General features: G+C 43.1%; 1 protein-coding gene across 1 annotated transcript in view; it reads left to right on the forward strand.

The window, feature by feature from the left end:
* Window positions 1–14,483, forward strand: part of LOC134337855 (chymotrypsin-like elastase family member 3B) — a 94,580-nt gene that overhangs the window by 48,889 nt on the left and 31,208 nt on the right. The window contains exon 5 of the mRNA XM_063033161.1: window positions 13,447–13,589. Within this exon, the coding sequence (XP_062889231.1) occupies window positions 13,447–13,589 (143 nt within the window). The remainder of the gene's footprint in view (window positions 1–13,446; window positions 13,590–14,483) is intronic.

A 14,483-nucleotide genomic window follows, 5' to 3' on the forward strand; every position in this document is an offset into this window, starting at 1 on the left:
CATTTGGATTGATGCCCAGTGACGCCAAAGGAAGCTGATGACACCATCGTTTGGCTTCTGTTGTGCCTTGTGCTGTTCTTGGCCCTGTACTTATCTTTGGTGCTGACTACATCGCAGCATCGTGAAGGTCACGGTGATGTCACAGGAAAATCGCTGCACCTCACAGTGAGATGAGAATGGGGAATATGTGGAGGTGCCACAAGCTTCTGCTTGTTGATGTTCTGTCTCTTTAAACTCAGAAAAGGAGCTTGGCTGACAGTTAAGGTGTGGTGGGTGAGGAAACAGGTTGTGAGGGTAGTCGACGTAGATAGTGGAAGTGGGGTGGGTAGTTTATAGTGGATGTGATCTTGTGTGATACTGTGTAACCTACTGTTTAATGGAGGGAAAATCAAAGTTTTTGGATCATTGGGACCTCTTTTGGCGCAGGTGTGACCTGTACAAAAAGGACGGGTTACACTTAAATCCTCGGGGGACCAATATCCTGGCAGGGAGATTAGCGGGGGCTACTGAGGTGACTTTAAACTAGAATGGTTGGGGGGGGGGAATCAAATTAAAGCGGCTAGGTGTGAGGAGGTTAGTTCACAACAGAGGGATGGGAACCAGTGCAGAGAGACAGAGGGGTGTAAAGTGAGCGTAGAAGCAAAAAGTACAAAGGGGAAAAGTAAAAGTGGCAGGCCGACAAATCCAGGGCAAGCATTAAAAAGGGCTAAGAGAGTTGTAAAAGAGTGCCTGAAGGCTTTATGTGTCAATGCAAGGAGCATTCGTAATAAGGTGGATGAATTGAAAGTGCAGATTGTTATTAATGATTATGATATAGTTGGGATCACAGAGACATGGCTCCAGGGTGACCAGGGATGGGAGCTCAACGTTCAGGGATATTCAATATTCAGGAGGGATAGACACGAAGGAAGGGGAGGTGGGGTGGCGTTGCTGGTTAAAAAAGAGATTAACGCAATAGAAAGGAAGGACATAAGCCGGGAAGATGTGGAATCGATATGGGTAGAGCTGCGTAACACTAAGGGGCAGAAGACGCTGGTGGGAGTTGTGTACAGGCCACCTAACAGTAGTAGTGAGGTCGGAGATGGTATTAAACAGGAAATTAGAAATGTGTGCAATAAAGGAACAGCAGTTATAATGGGTGACTTCAATCTACATGTAGACTGGGTGAACCAAATTGGTAAAGGTGCTGAGGAAGAGGATTTCTTGGAATGTATGCGGGATGGTTTTTTGAACCAACATGTCGAGGAACCGACTAGAGAGCAGGCTATTCTGGACTGGGTTTTGAGCAATGAGGAAGGGTTAATTAGCGATCTTGTCGTGAGAGGCCCCTTGGGTAAGAGTGACCATAATATGGTGGAATTCTTCATTAACATGGAGAGTGACGTAGTTAATTCAGAAACAAAGGTTCTGAACTTAAAGAGGGGTAACTTTGAAGGTATGAGACATGAATTAGCTAAGATAGACTGGCAAATGACACTTCAAGGATTGACGGTGGATATGCAATGGCAGGCATTTAAAGGTTGCATGGATGAACTACAACAATTGTTCATCCCAGTTTGGCAAAAGAATAAATCAAGGAAGGTAGTGCACCCGTGGCTGACAAGAGAAATTAGGGATAGTATCAATTCCAAAGAAGTAGCATACAAATTAGCCAGAGAAAGTGGCTCACCTGAGGACTGGGAGAAATTCAGAGTTCAGCAGAGGAGGACAAAGGCTTAATTAGGAAGGGGAAAAAAGATTATGAGAGAAAACTGGCAGAGAACATAAAAACGGACTGTAAAAGCTTTTATAGATATGTAAAAAGGAAAAGACTGATAAAGACAAATGTAGGTCCCCTGCAAACAGAAACAGGTGAATTGATTATGGGGAGCAAGGACATGGCAGACCAATTGAATAATTACTTTGGTTCTGTCTTCACTAAGGAGGACATAAATAATCTTCCAGAAATAGTAAGGGACAGAGGGTCCAGTGAGATGGAGGAACTGAGCGAAATACATGTTAGTAGGGAAGTGGTGTTAGGTAAATTGAAGGGATTGAAGGCAGATAAATCCCCAGGGCCAGATGGTCTGCATCCCAGAGTGCTTAAGGAAGTGGCCCAAGAAATAGTGGATGCATTAGTGATAATTTTTCAAAACTCGTTAGATTCTGGACTAGTTCCTGAGGATTGGAGGGTGGCTAATGTAACCCCACTTTTTAAAAAAGGAGGGAGAGAGAAACCGGGGAATTATAGGCCGGTTAGCCTAACGTCGGTGGTGGGGAAACTGCTGGAGTCAGTTATCAAGGATGTGATAACAGCACATTTGGAAAGCGGTGAAATGATCGGACAAAGTCAGCATGGATTTGTGAAAGGAAAATCATGTCTGACGAATCTCATAGAATTTTTTGAGGATGTAACTAGTAGAGTGGATAGGGGAGAACCAGTGGATGTGGTATATTTGGATTTTCAAAAGGCTTTTGACAAGGTCCCACATAGGAGATTAGTGTGCAAACTTAAAGCACACGGTATTGGGGGTAAGGTATTGGTGTGGGTGGAGAATTGGTTAGCAGACAGGAAGCAAAGAGTGGGAATAAACGGGACCCTTTTCAGAATGGCAGGCGGTGACTAGTGGGGTACCGCAAGGCTCAGTGCTGGGACCCCAGTTGTTTACAATATATATTAATGACTTGGATGAGGGAATTAAATGCAGCATCTCCAAGTTTGCGGATGACACGAAGCTGGGTGGCAGTGTTAGCAGTGAGGAGGATGCTAAGAGGATGCAGGGTGACTTGGATAGGTTGGGTGAGTGGGCAAACTCATGGCAGATGCAATTTAATGTGGATAAATGTGAAGTTATCCACTTTGGTGGCAAAAATAGGAAAACAGATTATTATCTGAATGGTGGCCGATTAGGAAAAGGGGAGGTGCAACGAGACCTGGGTGTCATTATACACCAGTCATTGAAAGTGGGCATGCAGGTACAGCAGGCGGTGAAAAAGGCGAACGGTATGCTGGCATTTATAGCGAGAGGATTCGAGTACAGGAGCAGGGAGGTACTACTGCAGTTGTACAAGGCCTTGGTGAGACCACACCTGGAGTATTGTGTGCAGTTTTGGTCCCCTAATCTGAGGAAAGACATCTTTGCCATAGAGGGAGTACAAAGAAGGTTCACCAGATTGATTCCTGGGATGGCAGGTCTTTCATATGAAGAAAGACTGGATGAACTGGGCTTGTACTCGTTGGAATTTAGAAGATTGAGGGGGGATCTGATTGAAACGTATAAGATCCTAAAGGGATTGGACAGGCTAGATGCAGGAAGATTGTTCCCGATGTTGGGGAGGTCTAGAACGAGGGGTCACAGTTTGAGGATAGAGGGGAAGCCTTTTAGGACCGAGGTTAGGAAAAACTTCTTCACACAGAGAGTGGTGAATCTGTGGAATTCTCTGCCACAGCAAACTGTTGAGGCCAGTTCATTAGCTATGTTTAAAAGGAAGTTAGATATGGCCCTTGTGGCTACAGGGGTCAGGGGGTATGGAGGGAAGGCTGGGTTCTGAGTTGGATGATCAGCCATGATCATAATAAATGGCGGTGCAGGCTCGAAGGGCCGAATGGCCTACTCCTGCACCTATTTTCTATGTTTCTATGTTTCTATACCATTCAAGAAGATGGCCCATGGGATGCAGCTGACCATCCCACTGCATTCATAACTTTGGGACCCAGATTACTGAAAGCCTTGACACTAACTTATGGTTAAAACTTGCACAGGTTTCACATTAGGGTGTCCCGAGGCTCTCACAGTAACATTATCTGACAATGTTTCATATTGAGCCATGCAAGAAGACATTTCTCCCAGTCACTTAGAGTGTCAACAAAGGAAGCCCATTTTAGAGATGCTTAAAGGAAGGGAGAGTGTTGGAGATACAGAAAGAGTGAAGGGGGATAGCAGAAGTTGCTATTGGCTGCCAGCATTGAGGGAAAAGAAATGGTGATGCAGAAGGGGGAGAACTGGAGACAACAGACCTGGAGTCCTGAACTGGCAGCTGAGAGGGGTGGTGTGGTTCTGGCTACACATGGCAGGAATGGTCAGCAGCTGAGAGGAGTGATTTGGTTCTGACGACATATGAAGATCTTGAGAGGTAGGATTTATGAACATTTGGAGAGGCATAATATGATTAGGAATAGTCAGTATGGCTTTGTCAAAGGCAGGTCGTGCCTTACGAGACTGATTGAATTTTTTGAGGATATGACTAAACACATTGATGAAGGTGTATATGGATTTCAGCAAGGCATTTGACAAGGTAACCCCTGCAAAGCTTATTGAGAAAGTAAGGAGGCGTGGGATCCAAGGGGACATTGCTTTGTGGAAATTGGCTTGCTCACAAAAGGCAAAGAGTGGTTGTAGATGGGTCATATTCTGCATGGAGGTCGGTGACCAGTAGTGTGCCTCAAGGATCTGTTCTGGGACCCCTAATCTTCGTGATCTTTATAAATGACCTGGATGAGGAAGTGGAGGAATGGGTTAGTAAATTTGCTGATGACACAAAGGTTGGAGGTGTTATGGATAGTGTGGAGGGCTGTCAGAGTTTACAGCGGGACATTGATAGGATGCAAAACTGGGCTGTGAAGTAGCAGATGGAATTCAACACAGATAAGTGTGACGTGGTTCATTTTGGTAGGTCAAATATGATGGCAGAATATAGCATTAATGGCGAGATTCTTGGCAGTGTGGAGGATCAGAGGGATCTTGGGGTCCGAGTTCAGAGGACACTCAAGGCTGCTGCACAAGTTGACTCTGTGGTTAAGGAAACATACGGTGCATTGACCTTCATCAATCGTGGAGTTGACTTTTGGAGCCGAGAGGTAATGTTACAGCTGTATAGGACCCTGGTCAGACCACACTTGGAGTACTGTGCTCAGTTCTAGTCACCTCACTACAGGAAGGACGTGGAAACCACAGAAAGGGTGCAGAGGAGATTTACAAGGATGTTGCCTGAATTAGGGAGCCTCGTGAGAATAGGTTGAGTGAACTCGGCCTTTTCTCCTTGGAGCGACGAAGGATGAGAGGTGACCTGATAGAGGTGTATAAGATAATGAGAGACATTGATCGTGTGGATAGTCAGAGGCTTTTTCCCATAGCTGAAATGGCTAGCATGAGAGGGCACAGTTTTAAGGTGCTTGGAAGCAGGTACAGAGGAGATGTCAGGGGTAGGTTTTTCACGCAGAGAGTGGTGAGTGCGTGGACTGGGCTGCTGGTGATGGTGGTGGAGGTGGAAACTATAACGTCTTTTAAGAGACTCCTGGACAGGTACATGGAGCTCAGAAAAATAGAGGGCTATGGGTAATCCTAGGTAATTTCTAAGGTAAGGACATGTTCGGCACAGCTTTGTGGGCCGAAGGGCCTGTATTGTGCTGTAGGTTTTTTGTGTTTCTATGTTTCTATATGGCAGGAAAGGCCAGCAGCTGAGACAAGCAAGGCATGGCAGGAAAGAAGAAGATGCCCCTCAGGAACGTCTCAATCCAGTGGCTCCAAGCTTTAAAGTTTGTGGAGTCATAGAGTATTACATCAGCACCGCAATGGCTCTTGGCTCAAACATGTCCATGACAACTATCAAACACCTATCTTCATACCCCATTTACTAGCACTTGGCCCATAATCTTCCAAACTCGGTGATTCAGGTGCTCATCCAAATGCTTCTTAAATAATGTGAGAGTCACTTCTGTCACTTTCACCAATGGTGTATTCCAGATTCCAATCACCCTCCAGGTGAGTAAATTCTTCCTCAGATCCCCTCTTCCTCTTAAACCTATCCCATCAGTCTGACATATGTTTGTAGTTGGATCAAGTTTATCTACCTCAAATAATTCTGTATACCTCTATTAGTTCCCCTCCTCTGCTCCAATGAAAATAAATACAGCATTTCCATTCTCTCTGCTGACTGATACATTCCATTCCAGGCAACATCTGGGTGAATCTCCTCAGTATCCTCTCCAGTACAACAACATCTTTCCAACAGTGTGGTGACTAGAACTGCACACAATTGCCTAGCCAGTTTTTATGAAGTTGTGCCAAGACCTCCCCTCTCACATTCTATACCTGGTTAATGAAGAAACACATTCAATATGTCTTCTTCACCATCCTTTCTACCCCTGCTGCCACCTTTAGATCACATGGTCCTGAATCAGAAACACCGAGCAGTCGGTCAAAGTGGTGATGGAAGGTAATGAGTCATTTTGTAAATGAGCACAGGTAGGTGCACAGTACTGACCTCCCCTGAAGCACTGATGGAGCAATGGGGGAACCTTCTATCAGATTGGCTGCATTTACCAATACAGAGCATACAGGGAGCAAAACAGGAATAGGACACCATGAATATGCCAGGGAAAGAAGCAGTACAGTACATGGGACTCATTCGAAGGATGAGATATCAGTGTAGCTTCATTCCTTCTACCTGCTCTTTGAGAAGCTTCTCTGAAGGTAATGTAACAATAATTCAACCTTAAGGAAAAGCAATGGTGAGATTGTTCACACATCTGGTGTTGCCTAAACCTTGTGACTAAATATCACTGGTATTCCTCAGAGTCTGAGTCTCAGGGCAGAAAATTTCAGGCAAACTCCCAAGGTCATTCAGAGTAAAAAGAAATCTGGAGATGGTATCTGTAAGAGGGCTGGATCTGAGGAGGTCAGACTGGTCAGCTTTCCATAATTGGCATTTCACTTGTCTCTTATAAACTATAATCTCTAGATTTCAAAGTGTGCAGGGAATTTGGAAGTAGCCTGTTCTAACACCAGAATTGTTCACCAAAGGACACCAGAGGTGATATGCCTCTGACTACATTGACATATGTCAGTAGTGTCAGTAGATTTGGGAACAGCTTCTGTCCAACTGTGATAAGACTGCTGAATGGAACCTGACCCGGATTTGGGCCGTACCCTCCAAATATCCGGACCTGTCTCTCGGTTTTTTTTTGCACTACCTTACTTTCCATTTTCTATTTTCTATTTATGATTTATAATTTAAATTTTTAATATTTACTATCGATTTGTACTCCGGGGAGCGGGAAGTGCAGAATCAAATATCGCTGTGATGATTGTACGTTCTAGTATCAATTGTTTGGCGACAATAAAGTATAAAGTATAAGGTATAAAGTATAGTGACTGTGTGCCAATTGGATATAGTCAACTCATAGAAAAACATAGAAACATAGAAAATAGGTGCAGGAGTAGGCTATTCGGCCCTTCGAGCCTGCACCGCCATTTATTATGATCATGGCTGATCATCCAACTCAGAACCCAGCCTCAGCCTTCCCTCCATACCCCCTGACCCCTTTAGCCACAAGGGCCATATCTAACTCGCTCTTAAACATAACCAATGAACTGGCCTCAACAGTTTCCTGTGGCAGAGAATTCCACAGATTCACCACTCTCTGTGTGAAGAAGTTTTTCCTAATCTCGGTCCTAAAAGGCTTCCCCTCTATCCTCAAACTGTGACCCCTCGTTCTGGACTTCCCCAACATCGGGAACAATCTTCCTGCATCAAGCCTGTCCAATCCCTTTAGGATCTTATACGTTTCAATCAGATTCCCCCCTCAATCTTCTAAATTCCAACGAGTACAAGCCCAGTTCATCCAGTCTTTCTTCATATGAAAGTCCTGCCATCCCAGGAATCGATCTGGTGAACCTTCTTTGTACTCCCTCCATGGCAAAGATGTCTTTCCTCAGGTTAGGGGACCAAAACTGCACACAATACTCCAGGTGTGGTCTCACCAAGGCCTTGTACAACTGCAGTAGTACCTCCCTGCTCCTGTACTCAAATCCTCTTGCTATGAATGCCAGCATACCATTCGCCTTTTTCACCGCCTGCTGTACCTGCATGCCCACTTTCAATGACTGGTGTATAATGACACCCAGGTCTCGTTGCACCTCCCCTTTTCCTAATCGGCCACCATTCAGATAATAATCTGTTTTCCTATTTTTGCCACCAAAGTGGATAACTTCACATTTATCCACATTAAATTGCATCTGCCATGAGTTTGCCCACTCACCCAACCTATCCAAGTCACCCTGCATCCTCTTAGCATCCTCCTCACTGCTAACACTGCCACCCAGCTTCGTGTCATCCGCAAACTTGGAGATGCTGCATTTAATTCCCTCATCCAAGTCATTAATATATATTGTAAACAACTGGGGTCCCAGCACTGAGCCTTGCGGTACCCCACTTGTCACCGCCTGCCATTCTGAAAAGGTCCCGTTTATTCCCACTCTTTGCTTCCTGTCTGCTAACCAATTCTCCACCCACACCAATACCTTACCCCCAATACTGTGTGCTTTAAGTTTGCACACTAATCTCCTGTGTGGGACCTTGTCAAAAGCCTTTTGAAAATCCAAATATACCACATCCACTGGTTCTCCCCTATCCACTCTACTAGTTACATCCTCAAAAAATTCTATGAGATTCGTCAGACATGATTTTCCTTTCACAAATCCATGCTGACTTTGTCTGATCATTTCACCACTTTCCAAATGTGCTGTTATCATATCCTTGATAACTGACTCCAGCAGTTTCCCCACCACCGACGTTAGGCTAACCGGTCTATAATTCCCCGGTTTCTCTCTCCCTCCTTTTTTAAAAAGTGGGGTTACATTAGCCACCCTCCAATCCTCAGGAATCCAGAATCTAACGAGTTTTGAAAAATTATCACTAATGCATCCACTATTTCTTGGGCTACTTCCTTAAGCACTCTGGGATGCAGACCATCTGGCCCTGGGGATTTATCTGCCTTCAATCCCTTCAATTTACCTAACACCACTTCCCTACTAACATGTATTTCACTCAGTTCTTCCATCTCACTGGACCCTCTGTCCCTTACTATTTCTGGAAGATTATTTATGTCCTCCTTAGTGAAGACAGAACCAAAGTAATTATTCAATTGGTCTGCCATGTCCTTGCTCCCCATAATCAATTCACCTGTTTCTGTCTGCAGGGGACCTACATTTGTCTTTACCAGTCTTTTCCTTTTTACATATCTATAAAAGCTTTTACAGTCCGATTTTATGTTCCCCGCCAGTTTTCTCTCATAATCTTTTTTCCCCTTCCTAATTAAGCCCTTTGTCCTCTTCTGCTGAACTCTGAATTTCTCCCAGTCCTCAGGTGAGCCACTTTCTCTGGCTAATTTGTATGCTACTTCTTTGGAATTGATACTATCCCTAATTTCTCTTGTCAGCCACGGGTGCACTACCTTCCTTGATTTATTCTTTTGCCAAACTGGGATGAACAATTGTTGTAGTTCATCCATGCAACCTTTAAATGCTTGCCATTGCATATCCACCATCAATCCTTTAAGTGTCATTTGCCAGTCTATCTTAGCTAATTCACGTCTCATACCTTCAAAGTTACCCCTCTTTAAGTTCAGAACCTTTGTTTCTGAATTAACTATCTCACTCTCCATATTAATGAAGAATTCCACCATATTATGGTCACTCTTACCCAAGGGGCCTCTCACGACAAGATCGCTAATTAACCCTTCCTCATTGCTCAAAACCCAGTCCAGAATAGCCTGCTCTCTAGTTGGTTCCTCGACATGTTGGTTCAAAAAACCATCCCGCATACATTCCAAGAAATCCTCTTCCTCAGCACCTTTACCAATTTGGTTCACCCAGTCTACATGTAGATTGAAGTCACCCATTATAACTGCTGTTCCTTTATTGCACACATTTCTAATTTCCTGTTTAATACCATCTCCGACCTCACTACTACTGTTAAGTGGCCTGTACACAACTCCCACCAGCGTCTTCTGCCCCTTAGTGTTACGCAGCTCTACCCATATCGATTCCACATCTTCCCGGCTTATGTCCTTCCTTTCTATTGCGTTAATCTCTTCTTTAACCAGCAACGCCACCTAATAACTCATATTCATTCAACAGCTGACTTCATAAACAGTGTCCTTTAGAGTCTGCTACCAAAACCATGAACATCACTACACACACCTCTGCTACCCTGAGACCATCACCAACAAAATTCTTCTCATTCAGTACATAGGACATAAAACAGTAGAGCACAAGAACAGGTCCTTTGACCCATAATATCTTGTGAATCATGATGCCAAATAAAATTAATCCTATCTGCTTGCACATGATCCACCCCCCCCATTCCCTTTATGCTTGTGTGTCTGCATAAATGCTTCTGAAGCACCACTGTCATATCGTATGTAGGACACAGCTCCCATCTCTGCTCCCAGCCCCAGATGCTGCACCTCTTGTAATCCCTGTCATGAAAATCTGTCTAATGATCTGATGGCTCCTTTATCAATTAGTCATGCAACCCATTCTGAAATTCAGAATAAGTTAAACATGCCAAAGGAACATCAGTGAGTGTTGAGAGGGATTGAAAAAACATATTCCTAGTTTCATCCATTTAGTTTCTTTTCCTTATCCCAAGTAGAATCGGTCCTATTAGATGATGTGAAATGTGCATTTCATGCTATGTACGATGGTTATAATTGCATTATCATTGAATTTATATTTTTAATGTAATTTCACTCTCATTGCTTCAGGTTGATTATTTCATTGATTCAGATCGGCACTAACCCTGATTCTAGTTCTCTCCCCCTCCCTCTGAGGTTGCACTTTGTACAAACATTTCCTGACAGGCTCCTGGAAATAGAAGCCCCCCCCCCCCCACACCATAAAAGATAAAGTTGCTGGTTAAGCCACTTGGTCCTTTTTGAAATATGCATCCAGTTAAATTTATGGAAATTGACTTAAATCTCAAGTTTTAAACAAAACTCATTTCCAAGTTCTGAATATGAAAAACAAATCATCAAAAACCTTTACACATGAAAAAAGTAGGAAGGAAGCTATTTTAGTTGTCACCAGGTAAGTATACCTGGGCCTAGGGTTTCTGAGTGCTGAGATAGATAGATAGATAGATATAGTTTATTGATCCCGAGAGAAATTGGGTTAATTAGCTCTCATCATTCCACATTAATTTCACTTTGTACTAATGTCAGACTACCACAGGAGCCCTCAGAAAAGTCCCCATTTAAAAAATTTGTTGATTGACTATGCATAAAATTCTCTTACCATAAGACCATTAAGATGTAGGAGCAGAAATAGGCCATTCAGCCCATTGAGTCTTCTGTGCCATTTCATCATGGCTGATCCTGGATCCCATTCAACTCCATATATCTGCCCTCTCACCATATCCCTTGATGCCCTGACCAAGCAGGAATCTAACAACTTCCACTTTGAATATACACTTGGACTTGGCCTCCAGCACAGTCTGTGGCAGAGCATTCCACAGATTCACTACTCTCTGGCTAAAAAAAATCCTCCTTACTTCACTTCAAAAAGGTCTCCCCTAAATTTTGAGGTGATTTCCTCTGGTTCTGGATACCACCACCAGAGGAAACATCCTCTCCACATCCACCTTATCTAGTCCTTTCAACATTTGGTAGGTTTCAATGAGATCCTCCCGCATTCTTCTAAATTCCAGTGAGTACAGGCCAAAAGCCTCCCAATGCTCCTCATATGTTAATCCGTTCATTCCTGGAATCATCCTCGTGAACCTCCTCTGGACTTTCTCCAATGACAATACATCCTTTCTAAGTTAGGGCCCAAAACTCAGAATCAGAATCAGAATCAGGTTTATTATCACCGACATTTGATGTGAAATTTCTTAACTTAGCAGCAGCAGTTGAATGCAATACATAATCTAGTAGAGAGAAAAAACAATAATAATAAAAAATCATAATAATAAATAACCAAGTAAATCAATTACATATATTGAATAGATTTTAAAAAGTGCAAAAACTGAAATACTGTATATTAAAAAAAGTGAGGTAGTGTCCAAAGCTTCAATGTCCATTTAGGAATCGGATGGCGGAGGGGAAGAAGCTGTTCCTGAATTGCTGAGTGTGTGCCTTCAGGCTTCTGTACCTCCTACCTGATGGCAAAATTGTTGACAATATTCCAAGTGCGGCCTGACTGGTGCCTTATAAAGCTTCAGCATTATCCCCTTGTTTTTATATTCAATTCCGTTGAAATAAATGGCAACATACAATCACATTGCTTCCTCAGCAAACTCTGCCACAAAGCCATCAATTCCACTACCTAAATCATTGACAAACAATGTGAAAAGTAGTAGTCCCAATACTGACCCCTGAGGAACAACACTGGTCACCGGCAGCCAACCAGAAAAGGCCTTTTATATTCCCACGCTGCCTCCTGCCTGTCAGCCATTCCTCTATCCATGCCAGTATATTTCCTGTAACACCATAGGATTTCATCTTGTTAAGAGACACTTTATTAAATGCCTTCTGAAAATCCAAGTAAATGACATCTGCTGCCTCTCCTTTGTCCACCTTGCTTGCTACTTCCTCAAAGAACTCTAACAGACTTGTCAGGCAAGATTTCCCTTACAGAAACCATGCTGACTTTGATTTATTTTATCATTAGTCTCCAAGTACCCTGAAGCCTATAATTTTCTCTCTTTTGTCTTCCTCCCTTCTTAAAGTGTGGAGTGACAATTGCAATTTTCCAGTCCTCCAGGACCATGCCAGGATGAATGGCAATAGAAAAACACACACCAGCAGCAAGAAAGACAATGGATGCTTTCAGTACAAACACGAATTATAAAATGTTCATACAGTAATTTGCTCTGCAGGAACATTGGATGGAGACTTGACCTACTCAGCATTTTGATGTTGTTTCACTTGATCTGACTGGTTTATCTGTACATAAAGTCCATCTGCTTGGCTTGCATTTGTAATACTCCATCTTAAAAACAATCTGAGTGCTGAACCCTCTCCAGTCCAAAAACAGCATTTTGCTGGAGAAAGTTCCGCTGGTCGTCTCCCCTTTGTGTGATGGTTGACATTGCTCCCTGAGCTGCCGTCATCAATTTTCAAGGGCTCTAAATTCCACCCGCTCTCTGTCCAACATATCAAATCTATTAACCATCATAAACTATCCAGTTATATCATCCCTGAACCCCTCTACTCATGGGTAAAAGTCATTCAGCATGGGAAGTGTCCCTCAAACCATGGCGTCCCCACTGATCATCGAATACTCATTTATGCTTATCCTATACTCATTACATTATTTTCTCCCCACATTCCCATCAGTTCCTATACACTAGGAACAACTTTCAATGACCAATTCACCTAACAATTCATATTGGGATGTGGGAGGAAACTGGAGCACCTGGAGGAACCCACCTTGACCCAGGAAGAGCGTGTAAACTCCATACGGATAGTACTGGAAGTCAGGATAGTACCTGCTGAGACAGCAGCTGTTGTGCCAATGTGTCACCCTCTTTCGGTTTACACTTCTAGCACAGGTAATCTTGCATTATGTGGATACCTTGCAGCCAATTAAAAATTTCAAACCAATGCATTTGAATTCATTTCTTGGGCCACAACTAGTTTTCTGTTTTAACCTGAACTGACGACATATGTTTGTCGTTATGTAGGGAAAGGGCCTAAACCACGCAAGTTACTACAAGCTGTTCTACCCGCAGTCGACTATGACACCTGCAGCCGGAGTGACTGGTGGGGCACTAAAGTGATGGACACCATGATTTGTGTTGGAGGTTACTCCAAGAATGCATGTGAAGTATGTCATTAAGTCTATACCTTTCAGTCAAATTGTATTTGTATCATTGTATTCATCAGACCTTTTTTTCCTCTGAACTCCATGATTAAGCTTTTACTAGCAGGTCATAGAAACAGAGCAGTCAAAATCTAGTCCCTTAGATTGTTGTTGAATCTTACTTCATTTTAACACTAAATTCAAATCCAAAGATTAAAAGGGAATATCATTTGATTGTACTTCTGTGAAATTGAACACTGCAGTGATTCAGAGTATTGCAAACTTTGGCAGTAGTGATGTACAAAAGTTTTACTGGGATCTTGTCCATATTCTTGTTCCTGGAATGTGGAAGGAGTTAATCTGGCAAGAAGTCTTATTTTCCCAGCAACATCCTCCAGAAGGAAGTTAATTTCCTGGCAGAACATCACATTCATGGAAATTGGAATAATTTTGTTGTCAATAGTTGGATATCTTAAATACACCACTGAAGGGGAAAGACATGACTTAGACAATAGATCTGTTTTGTTATCAGTATGTTTTAAGTACACAGGGGAGAGTGCAGAAGAACTGAATGATGGAATGTTGTAAAAGTAGATGAGCAAAGGTATAATAATCTATGAAGAAGAAGCAGGAGTAGTTTATTTGGCCATTCATGTACGATACCCCATTCACTGCTCTTCTACCACAGTAACAGGCATTTTAGACCATGATGTTGTGCAGAACTAATTCAGCTAATGCAACCTAATCCATTTCTCCTGAACATAATCCATCTCCTTACATTCTCTACGTCCAAGAACCTCTTAACACCACTATTCTATCTGACTCCACCACCACACCTGGCAGTGCGTTCCGGGTACCCACAACTCCAAAGGATATTGCCTTGCGCACCTTCTTTGAGCCTCCATCACCTCAACTGAA

This window comes from Mobula hypostoma, chromosome 25, assembly GCF_963921235.1.
Source record: "Mobula hypostoma chromosome 25, sMobHyp1.1, whole genome shotgun sequence".
In the NCBI taxonomy this organism is placed as follows: Eukaryota; Metazoa; Chordata; class Chondrichthyes; order Myliobatiformes; family Myliobatidae; genus Mobula; species Mobula hypostoma.